This window comes from Mus pahari, chromosome 12 (assembly GCF_900095145.1).
Source record: "Mus pahari chromosome 12, PAHARI_EIJ_v1.1, whole genome shotgun sequence".
NCBI classification, from domain to species: domain Eukaryota; kingdom Metazoa; phylum Chordata; class Mammalia; order Rodentia; family Muridae; genus Mus; species Mus pahari.
This window is the reverse complement of record NC_034601.1, coordinates 31,501,382-31,524,964: the sequence shown is the minus strand read 5'-3', so window position 1 is coordinate 31,524,964 and position 23,583 is coordinate 31,501,382. Positions and strand designations below refer to the sequence as shown.

The 23,583-nt window shown below is 43.4% G+C and overlaps 1 protein-coding gene across 5 annotated transcripts in view; it reads left to right on the top strand.

Moving 5' to 3' along the window:
• Positions 1-23,583, top strand: part of Casr (calcium sensing receptor) — a 71,863-nt gene that overhangs the window by 33,747 nt on the left and 14,533 nt on the right. For 3 of the 5 annotated variants that reach the window (XM_029544842.1, XM_029544841.1, XM_021209558.1), the window contains exons 2-4: positions 10,138-10,564; positions 13,181-13,487; positions 17,821-18,705. In XM_029544842.1, coding sequence (XP_029400702.1) covers positions 10,380-10,564; positions 13,181-13,487; positions 17,821-18,705 — 1,377 coding nt within the window. In that variant the 5' untranslated portion in view covers positions 10,138-10,379. Of the gene's footprint in view, positions 1-1,691; positions 1,794-10,137; positions 10,565-13,180; positions 13,488-17,820; positions 18,706-23,583 lie in introns of those variants that run through there. The other 2 variants (XM_029544843.1, XM_029544844.1) reach the window with 2 other exon arrangements.

Below are 23,583 nucleotides of genomic sequence, written 5' to 3'. Positions count from 1 at the left end.
GTGAAGAACTGTTTTAAAAGAAGACACATTGAATGACAAACCTAAGCCACTGTGTAAGGACACTGTGACTGTCCTAACTCCCAGCATGAGACCATGCCCCACTGCTGACTAACACATGGTGGCCGTGTTTCTCAATGGAGAAGAAAAGTTAACAGGTTCCATAATACCGCATGGCTGGGTCCTGCAAACGTATTAAAGAAGAAGCCAGGCACAGAAGAAAAATACTTAAAGCTGGGAGAGAGTTTACTGTTGGAGATCTTGCTTTGTGTGTGTGTGTGTGTGTGTGTCCACCCCTGAGAAGTTAGAATACATAGTTCCATCTGTATCAAACATAAGCAGAGAAGCCAGTCTGGTGGTGAAGTTCAGCTCTGGCTCCCAGGGGAAACACCATGACTGGAGAGACCTGGGTCAGCCTCTGAGGTTCTGATTCCCTCTTAGCTTGGAAGCCAATTCTACGGCTGTTGTCAGCCTGAGAATTCACTTACGGTTTGTGAGCATGTCTTGATGCCTGCCACATTTCAAATAAAAGTTTACTTTAACAGGAAGTAACAGATAAAGGAGAGAAGTAGGCAATAAGAAAAACGGACCAGATGCTCAAAGCGTTATCTACAAGCCTAGACTGCCAATATCCAGTGCAATATCGTGTACATAGATTCCCAAAAACATATCTGAAGGCTGTACCATATAACTAGGCACAAGACCCTTTGGCTTTTCAAGGTTAATATTTGTGTTCACTTATACAGCCATTTTTAAGGGGGGGGCTGTAAGACTGTGCCTGCAGTGGCTGAAAGAGGGTTTTAGATCCCATGGAGCTACAGTTATGTGTATTCATGAACCACCTATCGGGGGTGCTGGGAACCAAACTCAAGGCCTCTGGAAGGATGCTCTTAGTCCCAGAGCCATGTCTCCAACCCTATAGCCATTCCTTTAGCAACATTTTACAGAATATCATTTCTGTGTAAAAGTAATAGCATTTAGCAAAGAAAAGGCCATTGGTCCAAGCCTTGGCAGCTCACAAAAGACAACACGCATTATTTCTCATAACTTCACAAGCAACAATCGAGGTTCATAGCACAGGCCTAATCACCCTTTGAAGTAATAAACTCTTCTTATAATGTTTTTGAAGAATTTTAAAGATGTTCATAGCACAAGATGAGAGGGAAGCAAGGTATGGTGAATCTACAGTTCAAGACTCATGGTCTTCTAGTTGGGAAGAAACACGAGAACTCTTCCTTCAGGGCAGTAGATTCATTATAAAAATAACAAAGAAATACAAACAGGAGGTAAAGATTAGTAACCTCTGATTATTCGTAATCCAATAGTGTACACCTGCAGTCCAATTAAAATGGAAAGTAATCCTATACTGAGTGGATTTTTATGTTGCAACCGAAGAGAACTTCTTTTAAGACCCAAACCAGCATTTTAAAGAAATGCTACACTGTCAAATATTGCCCTTGGCCACTGTGATTTTTGACATGATAAGTCAGTTCCCAGAAAGGTAGATAAGCTGCCTGTGTTTCTTCTGCATGTAAACTTTTACATCTTAGATTAACGATGTGACAAGATAGTCTTCTTAAATCTGTTCCTTTAGCTAATGAGGCCAGGATGGCTCCTGTAGCCCCTGCCTGCTAATGACACTGAGGCCAGAAGGCTCCTGGAAGTTTGTGCTGAAAGAGACCCCCCCCCCCCATTGTAAAACAAGAGATGTCACACCTTGAAATAGAAGAAATGGAGTCTGACCGAGGGCTGGGGACAGTCGTGTTGATGGGGGATGGTCACATGGATGATGACAGGTAGGTTCTCCTTCCATAATTCTTAGACAACAAGTTTGTACAGAGCCCCTCACTGTGGCTGCATCCTCAGAATAAGGAAAGCTGTAGCCAGAGCCAGGTACAGAGCCAGAGTTTGCCGATCATTGCTCGAACTCTCCCAGTTACTTTCCCTGTTTATCCTCGTTAAAGCATATGCCATTCTCACCTTTCCTCGCTAGTGGTTCAAACCCCACAGTCTGTGACAAAGAGAGCAAAGATTACTGTACAGTCAACCCAAGAGAGATCCATGTGCTCAGCCTACAAAGACAGATGACCTCCATTGGAAATCAATCTGGCTTTGTGAACACTTCCTGTTCCGTTTTCTTTCATGGGCAATCTAGAAATATTATTTCTACCACCAGAAATTGAGAAATCATAGTTTCTGAGCTTGCCATGCCTTGAATACACATGCAGGCTCTGAGTCTGGAAGATCTGTGCCTCGGCTTTCCCTAGGTGGACGGAATCGTTTGGATGGAGAATTACCCCTTTCCTACAAACGTTGAAGCCTGAGGCAGATAAGAGAGGATTTTACTTTGGTGAAAACTGAAAGTCAAAATGTCGTTTCCTAGCCTGTCCCTATCCTCTGGTAACTTGATCTGAGCTGAGGATCTTAGACCAGACAAGGACCTCCTACATTTTTGTACAAAGGCAAGTTTAACTGATAGAATTTTTTTTTGAAGTATCCATTTAGCTTCAGTACCTTGTTCAGTGCTATAGATGCAACTTCGATCATGGAGAAGCCCCACCCACAGGAATCTTGAGGTCAGGTGCAGTGACTGTTTCCCTACTCCCTCTGCCAATTGCCCAACCAGACCTGGTCTGCGCCAGTCACCCTTTAACAAATATGTGTGTGTTACCCACTACATTTCAGATGTGGTGCTTGGAGGTCCTTCGTGGTAGGCTACAATAATGAGGAAGAGACAGGCCCTGCCCCTAAGATGCTGCATGGCATCTAAAACCAAGACTCAGTTCATCCCCGTAGCTCAGTCTGCTCACATCTCCTTCTCACATCTCTTGGGTAAGAACTTCAAGGAGAAATCAGCTGTCTATCCTAAAACACCCCTCATGACATCCTCACGATGGCAAGAACCTTCTAGCCAGGGAACCAGCTGCTTCCGATATGTGTCTGCCAGATAGAGGGGGAAAAAATAACAAAGCAAATATTAGCATTGACTTTGTGTGTGGTGCTTTTTGGAGGAAGGCAAACAGGACTGATGTGATTTAAATGGAATAAATCCGGTGTATGGATCACAAATGAGTTTGTAACTCGGGACAGGTACTGTTAGGAATAATTAGTTAAGAAAATAATATAGAAAAACCCTGGGCAAAACGAGTGGGAAATGTGTTCTCTATCACATGAAGGTTGGGATGGTTCAGGGGTATGTTTCTGATCCATGGGTCAGATTTTTACCCTACAGAGCCACCATTCCTTAGAATGTTGCTCTGCCTTCCAGCCTGGCCTCTGCTGTCACGTACACCTCCGTTCAGCAGAGCAAGGAAGCAGAAGGAGGGATGAGGGGCTGGCTCTCCTAAGCAGGTTTCTTAGAAGCCCACAGGCCTTCGCCCTAAATCCTGTTGACTGGGACATAACGCATGAACACACAGCATCAGAAATGAGGGGGAGAGCAGGGTAGACTATTTTAGCCACTTTCCAGCTAACAATGAATTTGTTGTGGCAGGACTTGGTTCTGCCCTCATTGTCATGCCTGGGTGTGGGAGCAAGGGCTAGAGAGGAAGGAAGGATGCTCTTTGCAGGGAAGATGATGCAAGTCTAACTAAGGGACCACAGAGGGCAGAAGAAGACAGAGGGAAGGATGAGTTCAGAATTGCAGAGGAGGGTCTGCATGTGAGAGATGCTGGAGGAGAGGATCTAGGATGATTCTCAGCTCTGAAAGGAAGTCAGTCCCTGGTCATGACCCACAAGGGCTGCACAGAGACTACATTAGTCTAGCAGCCTTCACTGCTGCGACAAACAGACCCCACATCTGCCAGCATCTGTTACTTCCTGCCATGAGTTTTCTATTGAGTGAACCATTGAAGTTCATAAACTTCTCTTAGGAGGTAATGTGTCACTGGAAAACCTTAAGAGGTCTTAGTGGTTCCAGCCAGTCACAATGTTCTCGCTTCTACCTGATTCAGGGCACGGGACTCCTTAAAATTCGGAGTTCTTGAAGCATACTTAATTTAAGTGCCAGCCTTTTCACTTGAGTAAGCCACATATACCGAGAACCTATTACTCACCTACAAAGTGGCTGGGTGTTACCTCCTTTGCCAAATCATTGCCCAGTTTAAAAGAGACTGGAGTTTGCAAGAGCTCACAACAGCTTCTCAGCACAGAAGTGTCTGTCTCTTTCCAAACACGTTCTCTTCCTAAGTATTCATTTGACAAACAGTTAGCATTTACTGGTTAAGACACTGTGCTAAGGACAGGGCCTGAGATATGGTTGGATTTAGTCTGAAGAAAGAAAAGTCAGTTTTTGTTGTGGGGCAGCTTGTTTTTCCCTTCTTTCTGTTGAGGTAAATGCTGAAGCTCCTCCATAGGAGCTACTGTTCCCACCCACGGGCCTTGGACTCCTAAGGACAGAATTATGCATGATTATATATGTGCTTATCATCTTTATATTACCAGGCCTCTGTCCACTTTTATACTGAACTGTATAGATGAGCATACATGGCAGGTCCACATGATGAAGCCAAATATCCAAAACTAAGATTGGAGTCCAAACACTCCAATGATGACCGTGGACGTCTGGGCATTTCTGGAGTCCATTTCATGGAAGTTCATTGTTTCTGATTTCTCTTCCTGCATGAAGTCCAGTGAAATTGGCTAAATGACTGTCAGAGTCTCTTAGGGGGCCGGGGAGTGGAATTTCAGTAGGGCTAAGGGCAGAGCTCACAGCAAACACCAGCAGTCTAGAAAGCAACTAGTCAGAGGTACAGCTAGAAAGGGGGTCTTTGTTCCCTAGGCTGCCTCTTCACTCCATTTCCTTTGCTGTGCAGAAATCCTGTTGCTTTATTGGTGGTGTTACCAGACTGACTGGAGCTGCAACCACAAAATTCTTGTCTGTGCCCAGGGGCCTAACAGTGTTTTCTGAACTTTTTCTTCTATCAGCTTTAGAATATTAAGTTTTAGCTTAATGTCTTTGATTCATTTGGAGTCACTTTTTGTACAGAGTGAGAAATACTGATATAGTTCCATTCTGTGTGTAGACTATCCAGTTTTGCCATCACAAATTGACGAAAAAGCTGTCTTTTCTCCAATGTATGCTTCTGACATCATTGTTTAAAAAAAAGAATTTGTAACTAGACCTCAAAATATTGACCATCAAACAATCAATAAACAGGCTAATGAAGTGGACTGAAAGTTCTCAAAGGATGAAATACAAATAGCCAATGAGCATATAATAATTTGTCAATAGCACTAGCCATCAGAGAAGTACATATAAAAACTACACTGAAAGCCTACCTCATGCCAGTCAGAACATCAGGCATCAAGAAAACAAGGAACAAGTATCAGTAGGGATATGAAGGCAGGGCCTTCGTACAGGGGGTGGGGCTGCAAAATGGTCCCGCCTCTATGGAAATCAGAGTAAAGTTTCCTCAAAAAAAAAAATAATAATAATAATTCTGCCATATGGCTCAGCTCTACCACTCCTGGGAATTTACTCCAAAGACCCCACAGCATATCACACAAATACCTGCTCGTCAGTACTGCAACAGTATCCACAAGACCAAGGCATGGAGACACCGACAACCTCAGTGTACAAGTACACAGGGGTAGACCTAGAAATGTGGTTTGGTACAAAAAGGATGAAGTCAGGGGCTGGAGAGATGTTGCAGCAGTTTGGAATGCCTCCCAAGCTTGCAGAGGACCTGAGACTTGGTAGCAAGCTCCCCAGCTGGGCAGCTCACACTGCTTATTGTTCAGTTCCAGGGAAGTCAACATCCAATTTCTGGCCTTCCTGGACACACATTCACACATGGATACACACACAAACACACAAATAGACACACATACATTCACACAGACACACATATACACCACATACTCTCACACACACCACAAATACATATGTACACAGACATAGACACCACATATACTCACATGCACACCCATATATACCACATACTCTCACACACACCACAAATACATATATACACAGACATAGACACCACATATATTCACACAAACACACACACCACATACACTCACACAAACACACACCACATGTACACAAACACCACACGCACATACAGAAATACATACAGACATAGATATACTTACACAAACACACACACATACCACATACACTCACACAAACACACACTACATACACACAAACACCACATACACACAAACACCACACACACATACACAAATACACACAGACATAGATATTCTTACACAAACACACACATATACCATATACACTTACACATGCACTCACACAAACATACACCACACACACTCACACACACACAAACAACCCATACATTCACAGAAATGCTCATTCTCATCAACTTAAAATTTTAAAATATTTTTAAAGGAAAGAAAAGTAAAGTTATATCATTGGCGGGGAAATGGGTGCAGTTGGACATACACATATTAAGGCACACATAAAGTCATGTATGTGCAAGTGACACAGAAGCGGAAGTAAAACTGGGAACAAAAGGAGTCAATGGGAGGAGGCGGAGAAGAGACAAGTATCAGGCAGGGTATAAGGACTGACAGACTGTGCTCAGAGTATATCCTATACCTGTATGAACATGCCTTTATGTGTCCTTGTATAATACAAAAACTTCCAAGAAAGAGGCTTGTCACAGCTAGCCATGTCTAGAGGTTTACATGTACTGATGTTTCTCCATGCTTTGTATTACTGACTTCACAGAGATCCAGCAACTCACCCAGAGTCCCACACTGGGACTGTAGAAACACAGTCAAAGCCAGGGCTAACTGTGAAAGCCTGCAGCGCCGACACTGAAAGTGGGTCTGAGAGTGGTGGTGCATGCCTATAAACCTTGAGGCTGAGGGAGGCAGGACAATCTCAAGTTGAAGGAAGGCCTGGGCTACATAGCAAGTTCTAGGCCAATCTGCACTACCTAGCAAGACCTGTTTCAAAAGCTAAAGAATGTAAACAATGAAAATAAAGATTCCCTCACAGTGGGAAGGCAAGTCAGGAAGAAATGTGTAAGTTCAGGTTAAAAAAAAAAAGTCTTTAGATGCCCTTGAAAATAGGGAGAATTGGGTAGATTTCCGGGATATTTAGAAAGAAGATTCTGCAGTGATCATGATGGTGAGAGGGGCAAGGAAAAAGCTTGTTTCGTGGTAGGTCCCAAATAATTTTCTGTAATAGGAAACAATCAAGGAGGAGCAAGTTTTGGAGGAGGGGCGTTTAGGGCTTGTTAATATGGAACGGCTCAGGAGGGTGATCCACATGAAGATGTCCAGCTGACAGCGAAGTCCTTGGCCCTGAACTTGAGAAAGATGATATGGAGCCAACATAGAAAAGCAATCAGTATTCCCAGGAGGCCTCTGGGGTGTGGGGTCTGGGATGGACACAGCCCAGGCACCTTAGCAGGCTGCTGAGGTCACAGCAGAAAGGCTTCCCCAGAGCCAGGGGTTGATCCAGAATTTACCAGAATCCTCACTCATCCCCACTCTTTTCTGAAAAAAAAAAAAAAAAAAAGATATGGCCTTAGTTATATAGACATATAAAATAGTCACACAAATAAAATCTTTACTGATAATGAATCGGAAAGGAAGGTATCTAAAGCAATTATTTACTGTTTTTTGTTTCATTCTGTTGCTGCGACTTTTAAAAAAATCTGGCTAAAAGCAGCTTAGAGAGGCAGGTGGTGGTAGTGCATGTCTTTAGTCCCAGCATTCAGGAAGAGTCAGGTGATCTTTGAGTTTGAGGCCAGCATGGTCTACAGAGTGAGTTCCAGGACAGCCAGAGCTATACAGTAAGACCCTGCCTTGAAAGAAAGAGGGAGGGAGGGAGGGAGGAAGACAGAGACAGAGACAGAGACTTAAAAGAAGAAAGGGTTTATTTCATCTTACATTTGAAGGTCAAAGTCCTTCACTGGGGGAGATCAAGGCCAGGAACCTGGAACAGAAACCAGGAAGGGTACTGCATGCAAGTTCCCTTAGAGGCCCATAATTAGCTGACTTTCCTGTACAGCCCAGAACCACCAACCTAAGAACTGTGCCATTCACAGGGGACTGGGCCATCCTGTTTTGATCAATAAAAGACAGTCTCTCAAAGATATTCCTACAGGGAAACCTTATATAGCCAATGTCTTACGGTTTCTATTCCTGCACAAACATCATGACCAAGAAGCAAGTTGGAGAGGAAAGGGTTTATTCGGCTTACATTTCCATACTGCTGTTGATCACCAAAGGATGCAGGACTGGAACTCAAACAGGTCAGAAAGCAGGAGCTGATGCAGAAGCCATGGAGGGATGTTCTTTACTGGCTTGCCTCCCCTGGCTTGCTCAGCCTGCTCTCTTATAGAANCCAAGACTACCAGCCCAGAGATGGTCCCACCCACAAGGGTCCTCTCCCCCTTGATCACTAATTGAGAAAATGCCCCACAGCTGGATCTCATGGGGGCATTTACCCAACTAAAGCTCCTTTCTCTGTGATAACTCCAGCTGTGTCTAGTTGACACAAAACTAGCCAGTATAGCCAATTTCTAAAGCAAGACTTTTTTTTCTCAAATAACTCTAGGCTATGTCAAGTTGACAATTAAAGCTGACTAGGAGTTAGGCATAGTAGTGCACACCTTTGATCCCAGCACTTGGAACAGACGTAGGTAGATCTCAAAGAGTCTGAGGCTAGCCTGGTCTACATAGAAAGTTTCAGGCCAGCTAGGCCTACAGAGAGACCTTGTATTTAAAAAAAAAAGAAAAAAAGAAAAAAAAACACTATAGGACATTTAGTACGCATATAATTTTAACATTTATTAAAGGCAACAGCAAATTTGCCTACTGATTTGAATGTGTTTATGTTTACATAAATAAATCTCAGCTAAAAATTATGCTTCATCTTCAACATTGTCAGGAGTTCAAATTGTTGAAAATCTGCCCCAATCCCACCCAAGCCAAAATCCATTGGATGGTTTTTACTTTTTCAAAGCATTCAAATCAGCAACTCAAGTGACAAAGTTGAAAAATCAAACCTTCAGATGTAATACAACATGAAAATACAATGTTTCAACACATGCCAACCAGCGGCAATAGGGAAATAGAAAATGTCTGCTATCTGTAACTAAGCCATTATGTTTGTTTAAGAGCAGAAAACTTTGTGTGTTCAACAAAACACTGCAGTTCATACTCACAATTGTCTTGAATCCAAGCTAAGGCATTTCCGGAATCATTAATTTGTCACCCAGTGTGACGGCGGGCTAGTACCAAAGTACATGTGTGTTCAGAAGCAAAGTGGTGGTAAAATCACATGATGCAGCCGGCTAAGCACTGCCAGGAGCACCTCAGATTCATCGTGCATTTGATTTAGAATTAATGTGTAGCCGATGCTTCTCCAGAAAAATCTTTAATATGTATGGGGGCTCAGGGGGTAGTGTTTGCCACTGTGCACATATTAAGATCAAAGGACAACATTTAAGGGTCCAGCCTCCCCTTTCAGTAATGGAACTCAGACCCTCAGGTCATCAGCTTGTGTAGCAAGCACTTTTACTCAAATAGCCATCTTGCTGGACCTTGTCAAAATTTCCAGGATCCCTCACATTTCATTGCATGTCCCACTATGTTGCAACTCACCATTTAAAATGTTACATTCATCTTAATGTTCATTAAAAGCCTTGTAAACCATTACATTACCAACTGGAAATACAGACTTTCACTAAAAGGGGACGGGGCTATCAAAATAAATGAAGAATGGATGATCTTTTCTGACATTTTTGCTTGGTTCGAAGTCAGATTTAAACTTAAATGAAATTTGTTCTGAGTTTGCTATAGGAGCACATGGGTAAATAAAGCACTGTTGGTATTTTAACTGAAGGAGCAACTACTTCTGGGACATTTCCACATGCAGTTCATGCGATGACTGATTTACAGGCAGCAGCCACAGAGCAGGCTGCGCATGTTGATGGCCTCTTTAGAACATTGCCTCTCGGAATTGAATATGGTCCTTCTGCAATATGGGCAACTAAAGTTTTCCATATCTTACATGTGGTGCCGTAAAATTGTGATTCTAAGCCATGCTTCCCAACCTGTCACCCCTGAGCCCCTCTAAATGGAAACTCCCAGCTACCCCCGTCATTGTACTATACATAGGTTTAGCTGAATCCACTTTGTCTCTTTTAGAAAACATCTTGGGCAGTCTCTACATGATGTCGCTTCTCAGGACTCGAGGACCAACCACCCTACACCTCTGCAGCAGAGAAGGCAGAAATGGACACACAAAGGCCATCACTTCTGTTCTGTCATTAACCATTCTGTAGACATGTATCCCCATCAGAAGGTGTGAACCACACTGAGGGGCGTGGAGGTCTCAGGCCCCCAAACCACTAACACCTTTAACTGTCCCCTGGAGAGAAGGCAGAGCCATGGCATGGTACGGCTGCTGTTTGGCCCTCTTGGCTCTCGCCTGGCACTCCTCTGCCTATGGGCCCGACCAGCGAGCCCAAAAGAAGGGGGACATTATCCTAGGGGGACTCTTTCCTATCCATTTTGGAGTAGCAGCTAAAGATCAAGACCTGAAGTCAAGACCAGAGTCTGTGGAGTGCATTAGGTAAGGAAAGGATGGATTGAGAGTATCTTCATCTTTAAGTGGGTACAGAAAAAGCTGCATGGGACCCAAAGGGACATTAAAAACCATTTCTCTCTTTTTCAAAACAACTGGTTATCATGCTAAGGCTTATTGATCCCGCCTTTTCTTTCCTTAAAGAATGCTATTTTCCAAAAAAGCAAAACCCCAAGGGTATGGTATAGAAAACACCAGGTCTGTCAAAGGCCAGTAATTTGGTAGCCAGAGCACTGCTGTTCATGTAGTGTCAGCATCTGGCAGTAGTGTTGCCCAATTCAAGTCCAAGAGGGAGTGGAGCTGAGCAGGGTGGTACATCCTGCGACCCCAACACGGACCCGGGAGGATTCAGAGTTCCAGGTTATACACAAGACCCTGTCTCAGTAGTAGGACCTTGTCTCAAAACACAGATAGTAAATAAATTAATAAATAAATAAATAAGGCTGGGAACTTAGCCTAGAATACAGCTCTTCCTAGAATGCACTTGTGTTCAATCCTCAACGCTGCAGTATTAATTAATTTCTCCATTCACCAATGGACTAATTAAACAGGTATGGACGGAAGTTCATTTTAGCTCATAAATGTTTGTAGTAAATTTGTCTCTGACCTGTGTGCCCCAGTGACCCATGGGGCTTGGCTGCTTTTCCCCTTTTGTTGTTGTTCCTCTTTAATAGAGGCATTTAGAGTCGAAAGAAGCCTCTAAGACCCAAGCAAGAGCTTTCTAAATACAGCCCACTACATTCCGAAACTATTTCTGTTAAATGTCTTTCCCATAAGAAGCTAAACCCCCTTCCTGTGCCCTACTCCCTGACACTATCCACGCTGACGCTGGCGTACACAGAGAGCATACCTGGCACAGATAGGACATCACAGAATACTTAGGTATCCTGTGGCCTCTCAGGACACCAGAAGGCAGCTAACATGCCCCTCCAAATCTTTTCTTCTTCGAGCCAACAGCCTCAGTTTTCTTATCAGCCCCTCTCCTGGGTGGCTTTTTAACCTCTCACGATTCTGCTTGCCCCCACCTGGTGCTCCCTCTTTGATTGTGGCCCCTTTAGAACGTGGCATCCAGACACAGACAGCTCCATAACGGGATGTGGTCACCTCACTTAGACAGGAGAAGCTCAGAGGTCATGAGCTCCTATTACGTAGGACTCAGCTTCTCGGGGAGCGCTGCTTTCCCTCTGCACCCCAGAGCTTCTAGAAGGGGCCCAGACTTCGCCTTGAACTTCATGATAGCTGGAAAGTGAAGGTCAACATTATCCCAACAAAACTGTATTTCTGTTCATAAGGACAGCCAGGGACATTTTTCTCATGAATATGGAAAAAAAAACAAAAAAAAACTAAGTGTAAGATTGCTTCATATGACCCAGGTGGACAAGCGCTGCCCATGTTGCTCCTTACAGAACAGCCTTGCGAACGAACAAAATGCTTGCCCTGAAAATGTGTTAACGAGAGCAGAACCAGTTGAGCAGTGGTTTTTAATAAAAGTAACATTTAATTAATATTTTAAAAAATAATCTAGTATCTCCCAATAATCTTACATGTTTGAAACAACTATGTGTTGAAAGAAACACAAAGTGATATGGAAATTTTTACATCCAAGGTTAGACTAAGAGTTCTGGAAACCTGACTATACGGTAGAACACAATGGGACAGATCTCCCCTCCTGTCGCTGAGTTTGAGTTGGGCCCACAACACAGAGGAGGAGGAGGCTGCTTTTCTTGATGGCTTTTCTGCCGGACCCCGGTCTGCTGAGTCAGCACATTTATCCAGCCTTCATCATCCCAAGCCAGGAAGAAAACTGACACTATTGATTATATATATATATATATATATATATATATATATATATATATATATACTTAAAATAATGTTCTTCTAAAAAGCAGCAATAGTCATTTTTTTAAAGCAAAAATTATAAATTAGCCCAACACATAGAATTCTTAAGGCATCTCCTGCCCCTCCTATTTGCAGTTCTTTAAATACTTGATATTTATCTACAAAAGGATCATCTCACTTTCTGCTTTTAACCTCCAGGAATGTCACAATCTAAATTTGTGACAAATCTGCAAATCTGAGGTTATTTTTAGGTTCCCACATATTAACATCCTCATCTATTTACAGTCCCCTGGTGCTTTGTGTGTGTGTGGGGGGGCGGGTGGTGGGAGACTTGCTATGTAGCCCAGGACTGGCCTCAAACTCACAACCTTCCACTCCAGCCTGATAATTATATAGCACACAGGCATGTACCACCGCACCTAGTCATGCCTTCCGTTCACACCTTCACACCCTCACACCAGCTACTGCAAAGTTTATGCTAGAGAATGCAGCAATAAACTATTCAACTAAATACCGATAACAATAATTTTATTATTGTTCCCTAATTCAAAGGGAATGTACTGTGCTGACTTTTACCAATCTCCTGACATCTTCAAAGGTAGCCTAATAGGAAATTGTTGTTCCTGTGTTTACATGGAGGACCTTGACCCTCAAGGGCACATCACAAACCTGAAGGGTAGGTGATAGAGCCAAGACTCAAGCCCAGCTCTGCCGGCCCTCACTCTAACAGGGTCTTCCACCACGCCCATGTCTTTCTTCCAGGTATAACTTCCGTGGATTCCGATGGTTACAAGCCATGATCTTTGCCATAGAGGAGATAAACAGCAGCCCCGCCCTTCTTCCCAACATGACGCTGGGATATAGGATATTCGACACCTGTAACACCGTCTCCAAGGCTCTGGAGGCCACCTTGAGTTTTGTTGCCCAGAACAAAATCGATTCCTTGAACCTGGATGAGTTCTGCAACTGCTCCGAGCACATCCCGTCAACCATCGCGGTGGTGGGAGCAACCGGCTCCGGGGTCTCCACAGCAGTAGCCAACCTGCTGGGACTTTTCTATATCCCCCAGGTAATGCGACCTTCCTTCCTAAGACTTAATTTTATTACTTTAAATTAGGTGTGTGTTTAAATATGTGCACAAGTGCAGATGCCTGCAGAGGTCAAAGGTGTCAGATCTCCCGGAGCTGGAGTTGCAGGTGGTTGTGAGCCACCCAGCACAGGTCCTGGGAACCGAACTCAGGTTCTCTGAAACTACTGTTCAACCATTTAACCTCTGAGCTATCCTCCACCCAAGTGACGTCTCCTTCGATGGGCAACAGACTCAGGGAGCAGGAGAAGCAGGTTTGAAGAGTGGCGTGCTAGCAGTATTCTCTGAGTCTTTCAGTAGACACGAAGGTAGTCGGGCACTGTATCAGGAGCACTTGGGATCTCTGAGACCTTTGTGTCAATGAGACCATCACTGTTCTTCCAATATTCTTTTCAGCATAACTCAAAATATCGGCCCCCTTATTCTTTTTTCCTCAAGGTCTCTTTTTCCCTATTTTCAGCTTTCATTCAGGGGGAAATAAAGCCTGCTTCCCCATAATAGAGGAGCTTAATCACTGTGTCTGAAATGGAGCAGACCTTAATATCCCCCAGCAAATATTGACAGAATGTATATGAACAGTCTCCATCCTGCAGGAACTCAGCCTAGGCGGGAGGTGGGTGCATTTTCAAACACTAATCAGTCACCAAAGCAAGTCGTTTATATGCGTTGGTTCAGAGTTGTATTCCACTTCCCCCACACCAAACAACAGCAACCTCTAAATGCCATTTTATTGCCTGATTTCTCCCTTTAGCACTATGGCCTATCAAGTCAACCTTTCTTTGGATTAATAACTACAGATCTATTACATCACTTTGTCACAGTGAAAATTGCAAGTAGCTTAAATGTCTCTGGATAAGAAATAGAATCAGCTTGGTCGTGATATGGCCTTCAGTTGTAAATTAAATTAAGGACCAAGAGTTCAATTTTTTTTCAATGTTTAATATTCAAAACAATATTCAAAATTCATATAAATAAATTCCCATTTCTCTTGTTGCAAAACGTCTGCTTCTTTGCTGAGAGCCTGAATCCTTTTGCAGACTCATAACAACAGATGCATTCTTGTCTTACGCTTCCAGGAAGTAAAGTTGTTCCACACAGGAAAGCCCTGGCTCTGTCATGTTTTTACCAAAACGCTCTGACCCAGTCGGCATTAGTCAATATGCTAGGCGTGTTTAAATCTGGTAGACAGTGAACAGTATTTTAAAAGCACCGTGAAGGTGAGTTGTCAGCCCAGCGGTAGAAGAAGGAAATGACATCTGGTGAAGAACGGGAGGGGAGAGCTTCACTTCTGCAGGGCTAGAAGACAAGAATATGATTGATTAAAGCGGTAAGGAGACTTGCAGCTGCCTGGGTGTGGTGGTACTCCACCCACAGGTGGAACTCTGTGAATTTGAGATCAGACTGCTCTACAGTGTAGGCGGGCTACAAAGTGATACTCTCTGCCTCAACTTACCTTCATGATGCATTTAAAGTAATGCTGCAGAGTCTGCCTGCCAGATTGAAACATGCAGCACACTGACAACATAGAGAAACACTGTCTCAAAAGAAATAACCAACAAAATAATAGTAATGATGAGGAAGAGGGTAAAGAGAATGACTAGGATCCAGGTGATGGTTAGTAGTCAATCTGCAGCAGGTGTTAGAACTTAGAATCACTGAGGGAGCTGCTTGAGTCAGCCCTGCAGAGCTCATGACCTAACAGGCTAGGATGCAGCCCGCCTGGAACTTCGATCCTTCCCCAGTGGATTGCACTGCAGGGCTAGAAAACACTGCTCTGTGGGTAGCCCTCTGCAAGCCCAGGGCTTTTACTTATATGTCCATCATGCCACCAAGTGGATGCAACAAAAAGACCGTCTGGGAGAAACTGGCCAGAGGGTGGTCTGAATTTTCCACGTTGTTTTCCCCCTCTGTCAAGGAAAGTTTGATACGTTTTTAAAGGCTTTTTGTTTTGGGAGGACACTGAGTGACATTTGCTTGGCTTTATAGGTTGTCTTTTGAAAATAGGTCAAATATTATATTAAGTACATTAAGAGAATATTATCCACAGGAAACAGTATGAGTTATGAGTTTTAATTTATATCCTTTTATAAACATTTTTGGTCCATTTTTCAAAAGTAAATAAAGAAGTGAGCAATGATGGGCAAATGTCAGTGCAAATCCCTAACTCTGAAGCCACTTTCTCTTTCTTTCTTTCTTCCTTCCTTCCTTTCTCTCTCTCTCTCTCTCTCTCTCTCTCTCTCTCTCTCTCTCTCTCTTTCTTTTTTTATCTACAAACAAAACTTTCAAAAATTAACAACATGGATCTGGCTATGGCATCTATCACCCCATTGATCATGGTGGATCTGGCTATGGCATCTATCACCCCATTGATCATGGTGGATCTGGCTATGGCATCTATCACCCCATTGATCATGGTGGATCTGGCTAGGACATCTATCACTCCATTGATCATGGTGGATCTGGCTATGGCATCTATCACTCCATTGATCATGGTGGATCTGGCTAGGGCATCTATCACCCCATTGATCATGGGCATTGATTCAGCTGATCTGGCTGGCTAGGCAGGTACCCCTTTCCTCCCCAACCACTCCAGGTACATTCTTCCTGAACCTGCTCACAGGGTCAGTGAGGACCTCCCCCCCCCCCAATAGAGGAAGTCCAGTCAGTCTAGTAACTGAGCTCCCCGGCTTAGACCTCCAAACAGGCTCTCAGAAATTAGTAACACAAATCATTTCATCTAATCACCTAGATCCTGAATTTCTCTGGAACCAGGAGGGGATTATTCAGATTTTTTTTTTAAAAAAGTGTCCCTTCATAGTATGGCCTCTAGATAAAAGCCCTTAGCAGAGTAGTTGCCTTTGGCAAATTTGATTGAATCTTTCATAGCCCAGTATCTTGGATATTTTTCATATTAAGACTCTAAATCAATAAAAATGTGTATTTTAAAAGATTGCCCAAACGAAGCTAATTATTCCCATTAGTAAAAAGTGTGTGAAAAGCATCCCTGTTGATCTGTTTTCTGAAGAAATTCCAGGGTGCCTTAGGGAAGTAGAGAGTAGTGGCTGTTAAATGCTACTTCGGTTCCCAGAAGGACTCTATTAAGAGGAAAGCTGTTTGTTCATCAGAAGAAATGCTCTGGTACCTTGGGACTCCCTAGCTGGTGAGCTGTGATGACTCCCAGGGGTGCTACCAGGGGCCCAACCAGGGGCATTGATTCTCTGACACTGTCAGGCATTAAGTGGGTCCCAGGGAGAAGAGAGCCTGAGATTCCTGCTAGTGTTAGTCAGCTAGTCCATTGCCCATCTCCTGTGCAGTGATATTAAAAAAAAAAAAAAAAAAGTTGCAGAGTTCTGTAAACAGTGATCTCTGAACATCAAAAAAAAAAAAAAATCTCTCTCTGATGGACACCCATGAGCAAATGTGGAGATGCCTAAAGTGCAGAGCGGGGACCTATTAACAATGTACCTCCTCCAAGCCTCCCTTTCAGCCTCTCTGAGACTCACATCAGAATCTGGACAAGTAGTCTTAGTCATCAACTGCAGTTGAGCAAAGAAAGGGGGTTTAGGTGGTAGTTGAAGCCCCGAGAAGCCAGGAAAAGGAAAGGTGTTTTTCTGGTGATATTTAGTGAGGTTCGTTATTGTTATTGAACTGTGGGATAAATGAGCTTACACTACTAAGCTTGATTGACTTAACTGAGCCTAGAAGCTAAACAGCTCTGGGAGTATACTGTAACTGGGGTTAGTTTTATCTAAAGAGCAAGGAAGGTTGAAGAGGTATGTTGGGAATTGGGAAGAGATAAAATGAACTGAGTCAGAGGAGGAACCTCCTTGGAAGAGCCTAAAGTTTGCAACTATAGGAAAGTTGATTCTCCCAGACATTGGATCATGTTCAAAGCTTCCATTACAGTGAGCTGGAAGCTATAGTGTTCATACTGGATCCTGAGCCCAACAGGCAAAACATGTGTCAAGTGAGAACATGGATCTAGTATAACCAGAGGGGCATCTCAAAGGAACCTAGAAGGCACAAGACTCCTTCAGAGATTAGCACATTCCCCTGGGAAGGGGTTAAGTCTATTGCTATTTGCAGTTCTGAGAGCATCATCATTAAGAATCATGCACTGGGAATTAGGAAGTTCACCAAATAAACTAACAGGTGCTTGGGGGTTCATGTTGGAGTGAGTGGAACTACCTGACTTTTCTAACACCTCCATCCTGCCCGTGTTGAACACGTTTGATAAGTGACATTACTTTAATCCTTGAGACTGGCCCGGCACCACACTCTCACTCACTCATTCTGAGTTCTTGGTTCTTCCTAGGTGAGCTATGCGTCCTCCAGCAGGCTCCTCAGCAATAAGAACCAGTTCAAGTCCTTCCTCCGCACCATTCCCAACGACGAACACCAGGCCACGGCGATGGCTGACATTATCGAGTATTTCCGTTGGAACTGGGTGGGCACAATCGCAGCCGACGACGACTATGGCAGGCCTGGCATTGAGAAGTTCCGAGAGGAAGCCGAGGAGAGGGACATCTGCATTGACTTCAGTGAGCTCATCTCCCAGTACTCTGATGAGGAAGAGATCCAGCAGGTGGTGGAAGTGATCCAGAACTCTACAGCCAAGGTCATTGTCGTTTTCTCCAGCGGCCCAGACCTAGAACCCCTCATCAAGGAGATTGTGCGCCGTAACATCACAGGCAGGATCTGGCTGGCCAGTGAGGCCTGGGCCAGTTCCTCCCTGATTGCTATGCCTGAGTACTTCCATGTAGTCGGGGGCACCATTGGGTTCGGCCTGAAGGCTGGACAGATTCCAGGCTTCCGAGAATTCCTACAGAAAGTCCATCCCAGGAAGTCTGTCCACAATGGTTTTGCCAAAGAGTTTTGGGAAGAAACATTTAATTGCCACCTGCAAGACGGCGCAAAAGGACCTTTACCTGTGGACACCTTCGTCAGAAGTCACGAGGAAGGTGGCAACAGGTTACTCAATAGCTCCACTGCTTTCCGACCCCTCTGCACAGGGGATGAAAACATCAACAGTGTCGAGACCCCTTACATGGACTACGAACATTTACGGATATCCTACAACGTGTACTTAGCAGTCTACTCCATTGCGCATGCCCTGCAAGATATCTACACCTGCTTACCTGGAAGAGGGCTTTTCACCAATGGGTCCTGTGCAGACATCAAGAAAGTTGAGGCCTGGCAGGTAAGTCTCTCACTTAGCTAGTAGTTCTCTGTGTGTGATAAAGCAGAATTGGGGTGGCACAGAAAAGAAACATGATGACTACAGTATTTACTTTTGTGGCACTGCGACCCAAAAGTACCTGAGAGACCAACTTCAAAAAGGATTTATTTGGATTCATGGTTTCCAAAGATCTAGTCTATGGAACATTTGGTCCCATGTGCTTGAGAAGGACATCATAGCCATAACGGTATGTGGCATAAGAGAACTGTTCACTTCTTGGCCAACCAGGGAACAAAGACCTACTAGCTATTCCTCCCCCCTCCTCCCTCCTCCTATCCTTCTCTTCCTCCTCTTCTTCCTCTTCCTCCTCTTCCCCTTCTTCCTTTCTCTCCTGGCCTTCAGGCAGGGTAATTGTGCCAGCATCAGAGTGAGTCTTCCCCCCTCAGCTAATCCTCTCGAAAGGAACATTCATGGTCACACCCAGGGGTAGGCCGCCATCTCCTGGGTGATCAGTTAAGACAACGGAGATTAGTCATCCGGGTGATTACAAAAATTGCAATATCAAAATGAGAGCAAAGTAGGACTTTGGATTCATGACACCTTTTCAAACGTCTGAGAAACCGACTGCTACAGAACTGGTGGTGTTTGATTACCCGTAGCTGGAAAGTTGCAGTTCAACCGTCAATTAGTCCTACATCCAGAACACCTAAAGCATTGCTCCTAAAAGTCCTCAAGTGTCTGGGGACTAGTTTAGTGTGGCTTGAATAACATCCGAGTAAAAGATATTTTCCCTTGTGAATAACCAGCATTTGTCTAACACCTACTGCATTCCGTATGCTTACAGGGAGGAAAGTGGTGCTGTGTGCAGACACTGGGTTTGCAGTAGGTTGCTCTACCTATACTGGACTGGCTGGCTGGCCAGCTCAGTACGAACTTGCTGCACAGCTTACAAAAGAAGGCATGCCAAACCTAAAGCAGTAAATGTTTCAAAGGGAAACACTAGCCATAACTACAAAAAAAAAAAAAAAAAAAAAAAAACAAAAACAAAAAAAAACAACAACAACAACAAAAAACAGGACTTAAGTGAAGGTCTTTCAGGTGTTTTATTCATTTAGGTGTCCAGGAGTTTTAATTATACATAGAAGTGACATCACAATGTTTGCCATCTCACGAATTTCTGAAGGGAACAATCAAGTCTGGATTATATCCTGTGTGGCTACTCGTGTCTTGCATGTCAACTCTGGTTTTTCAATCAGACTGTCTTATACCTTTTGTATGTTTTTCTCAGCTCCAGAATGTAGTAGAGAAACTTCGTAAGAATGGAATGAGGTACCCCTTGACTCCAAATCAAATGACCCAGCTTCAGCATCTCCAGGCTAGCTGTGATCTTAGGCAAGCTAAGACTCTAAGTGATAGCCAGTTCCTTGTAACATGAACTTGTGTCTAACTGGCTGTCCACACAAGTTTCTTTTAAAAATGAAATGAAATAAGAAAGCAAGTCACAAACTTGCAAGCTATAAACAAATATATGGCTATCACAGTAATAATGTGTGTGGAGAGTGTATGCTCATATATGGGAGTGTCCACGTGTGTCACATGCATGCAGACATCCGCGATCAACTCTTGGGTGTCTTCAGTAGCTCACCACCTAATTTTTGAGACAAGGTCTCTCACTAAACCTGGAGCTCATTGACAGTCAGTGAGCTTCCTGTCTCTGCCTCTTCCTCCTTCCCTCCAATACTATGACCATAGAGATGTACCATCATGTCTGGCCTTTACATACGTGCTGGAAACTGAACCCAGGTCTTCATGCAAGCATTTTAATGGCTGAGCTATTTTGACAGCCCTTGTGCTGTGGTATCTTAATATACTCATAACCAATCTGTGGACAAAAATTAGAAGTAAAACAACTTTGTATACAGCACCACCACAGCAAACCTTTCAGGGAAAGATACTAAGAAACAAAAAGCATGTAATTTATGTGTCAATGTAGCAACTCCCGTGCACTTGTAAGGAGTAACTGTCTAGGCTCATAAAACAAGTCAGGATTCATGCTTCCCAGCCCTCCTTGAATAAGAAAATCTCCCTTGGACATCACTGCCAACAGAAGTTTCTAATCTCTGTGGGGTGCCCTGAACCTCCTCTTCACACTGAACCTCTACCAAAGGCCTTAAGCTACAATGAAGACCTCAGAAGTCATGCTTCAAATGCAAAATTTTAAGTAAGATGAATTAAATGCCAATATCTGGGTGATAAATATCTCCTTACACCTATAGCCCACGAAAGGAAGACCTTGGCTCTTGAAAATGCGACAGGAGCAGGGTAAGGGGGGAGGGAAAGAAGTTTTTCTGTGGGAAACTTGGCTTTCCAGTAACTCTTCTCCCAGACTAGGAAGTAAGATGACTGGGGCTAAATTTGAGTCAGGGGAGGGACTATAGTTATGATTCAAGCTCATTAGTAATGTAATAGAAAACCCAAGCCAAATTGCCCTGTGCAGAAAGGGGGAAAGGAAATTTTGTGGCTAGTCTTGCTGCAGAGCTCAGAGGTGTTCCCACCACAGGTGATTCCTTCTCTGTCTTTCTGTTCCTTATTCCCCCGGTGGTGTCACTGTTTGCAGCTTCTACAGTAGCTTTAAATTCAAAAAGGTTACAGAGGATGGGTGGGTGGGGACTGGAATGTGGCTCCCCAGTGAGGAGGATGGATGGCATGGGCACTAGCTGACACGTCTTCTGGGATCATTAGTCTCCGTTGAGCCCCAGAAGCCTCCAGACTCTCTAAGATCTTGGCCGTGTCTCTCACTATCAGGAGATGTACCATCAAGTAGTGATGTCATTATGAGGGCCTAAATAGGTAGAAACCTGACACCTATATACAAGGTCTCATCGAGGGTTAGCTTGCAGCCCAGTGTCTGCCATCTCTCAACTCTTTGCTTCGAAGCCACCATTCTTCAAATCCTGTATTAATTTTTGATGCAGAAATCTCGATTCTCATTAGCTGTTGACATGGTATCTTTGTTCCTCATCTCAAGTCGTCTATGTCCCATGAGAGGTACACCCAAGGAGGACCCTGTTTTATTTCTAAGCACTATCCATCATGAACTTTTTATCAGAATTCAGTTTCTCGTGTTAATCTTTTCCAGTCAGACTCTCATGTACTTCCATTCTCTTAATTTTTCTTCCTCATTTTTGCTGGCTCCCTGCCGAGCATAAACTTCTTTCGTTAATGGAAAGTCCTACCTGTGCGTGGACCATTCCTGGCTTCTTGGCTCTGGCTCAATTCTACTGCCGTTTAGAATGTATGTAGATAGGGGCTTCCCACTCGTGCCTACAACGCACACATGTTAGCTCTAGAGTCCTGTGGTGGGAATACCCTCAAAGACCACAAGATGGAAATGTCACCACACAAAAGAAAGTGGAATTCTCAGAACTTCCGTGTATTTGCCTTTCTCTGAAATACGCGCATCCTTCTCAGAGTGTTGCGAATGCACCGGGGATCCTGCTGTGTCTTCATTCCCCCCCCCCCAAGCCCCTGATTTACTCATTCTTTTTCCTCCCACCACTTGACAAAGAAAACAAGAAGCAACATGTTATGCTGATGTACAACCTAAAGAAGAACCTCACATTTTCTTTTTCAGTGGAATTATCATTTTCTTTTTAGCATTCTAAAAACAGAAGGATGCCTTCTCTGGGAGAAATACCTAAATACTTTTCTATTTTAATTGCTTTTTAGTGACATATTCATTGCACATAGTGATGAGCTTCATAAAGATATCTTTATTCAAATATGGCATGTATTTTGACCACATTCACCCTCCCTTACCTTCCCCTTTCTCTCTTCCCCTGATCCCCATTCTTTCCCAGACAGTCTCACTTCTCTTTTAGAGATGAGATTTATGTATCTGTATAAAATCTAGGATTCACAAATAAGAACAAAGATCAAGACATGTGATATTTGTCAAGCTGATTTTGCCTAATCAGATCATCTTTGTTTATATCCATTTTTCAGCTACTGACATAATTTCATTCTTACCTATGGCTGATTAAAACTCCATTGCATCCACATGCAGGGTCATATGGTGGTTCTTCTTGCAGCTCTCTGGGGGAAATTCCATACTGGCAGTCATAGTGGCTAGACTAATTTACATTCTCACCAGGAGCCTACAAAGGTTCCCTTTTCCCCACACCCTCACTAGCTATAACTCAGTGGGAGAGAACTTACCTAGCAGTCATGAGGTTTGTGGTTTCAAATCCCAGTGCCATTAAAAAAAAAAAAAAAAAAAGAAGATGTTTTTGTGTGTGCCAGGAATAATCAATGTAAAGACTCTTTGTCATTGCTCTTAAATGTGAAATGATTTTCACTTCTTTCTTCCCCATTACATGACTTAAAGGTGAAGAATATAAAGTGCTCTAATATAAAACTTACAAGCCCACATGCCAAAAGAACGACTAAGGATGCTTAAAGAGATGAGTTTGGGCCTGGAGCAATGGCTCAGTGTTTAAGAGCATCAGTTGTTCTTCCAGAGAACTGGGTTTCAATTCCCACTACCCACATAACTCACAACTGTCCCTAATTCCAGTTCCAGGGAATTTAAAGTCCTCTTCTTGCCTCTGCACATGGTACACAGACATGCATTCAGACAAAGCATCCATACACACACATTTAATTCATTGATTATTTAAAACGAGAAATGGGACTTAGATGGGTGTAGACATGACTCTTTAATTAATGAGCATTGGCTGCTCTTACAGAGGACCAGAATCTGAGTCCTGGAATAAAGTAATAATTTCTAAAAAAAAAAAAAAAAAAAAAAAAATAAACATAAAAATACTTATATAATAAAAAAAAAAAAAAAAAAATATTTAAAAAAATAAATAATGGGTTTGTACTGCTACACAAATT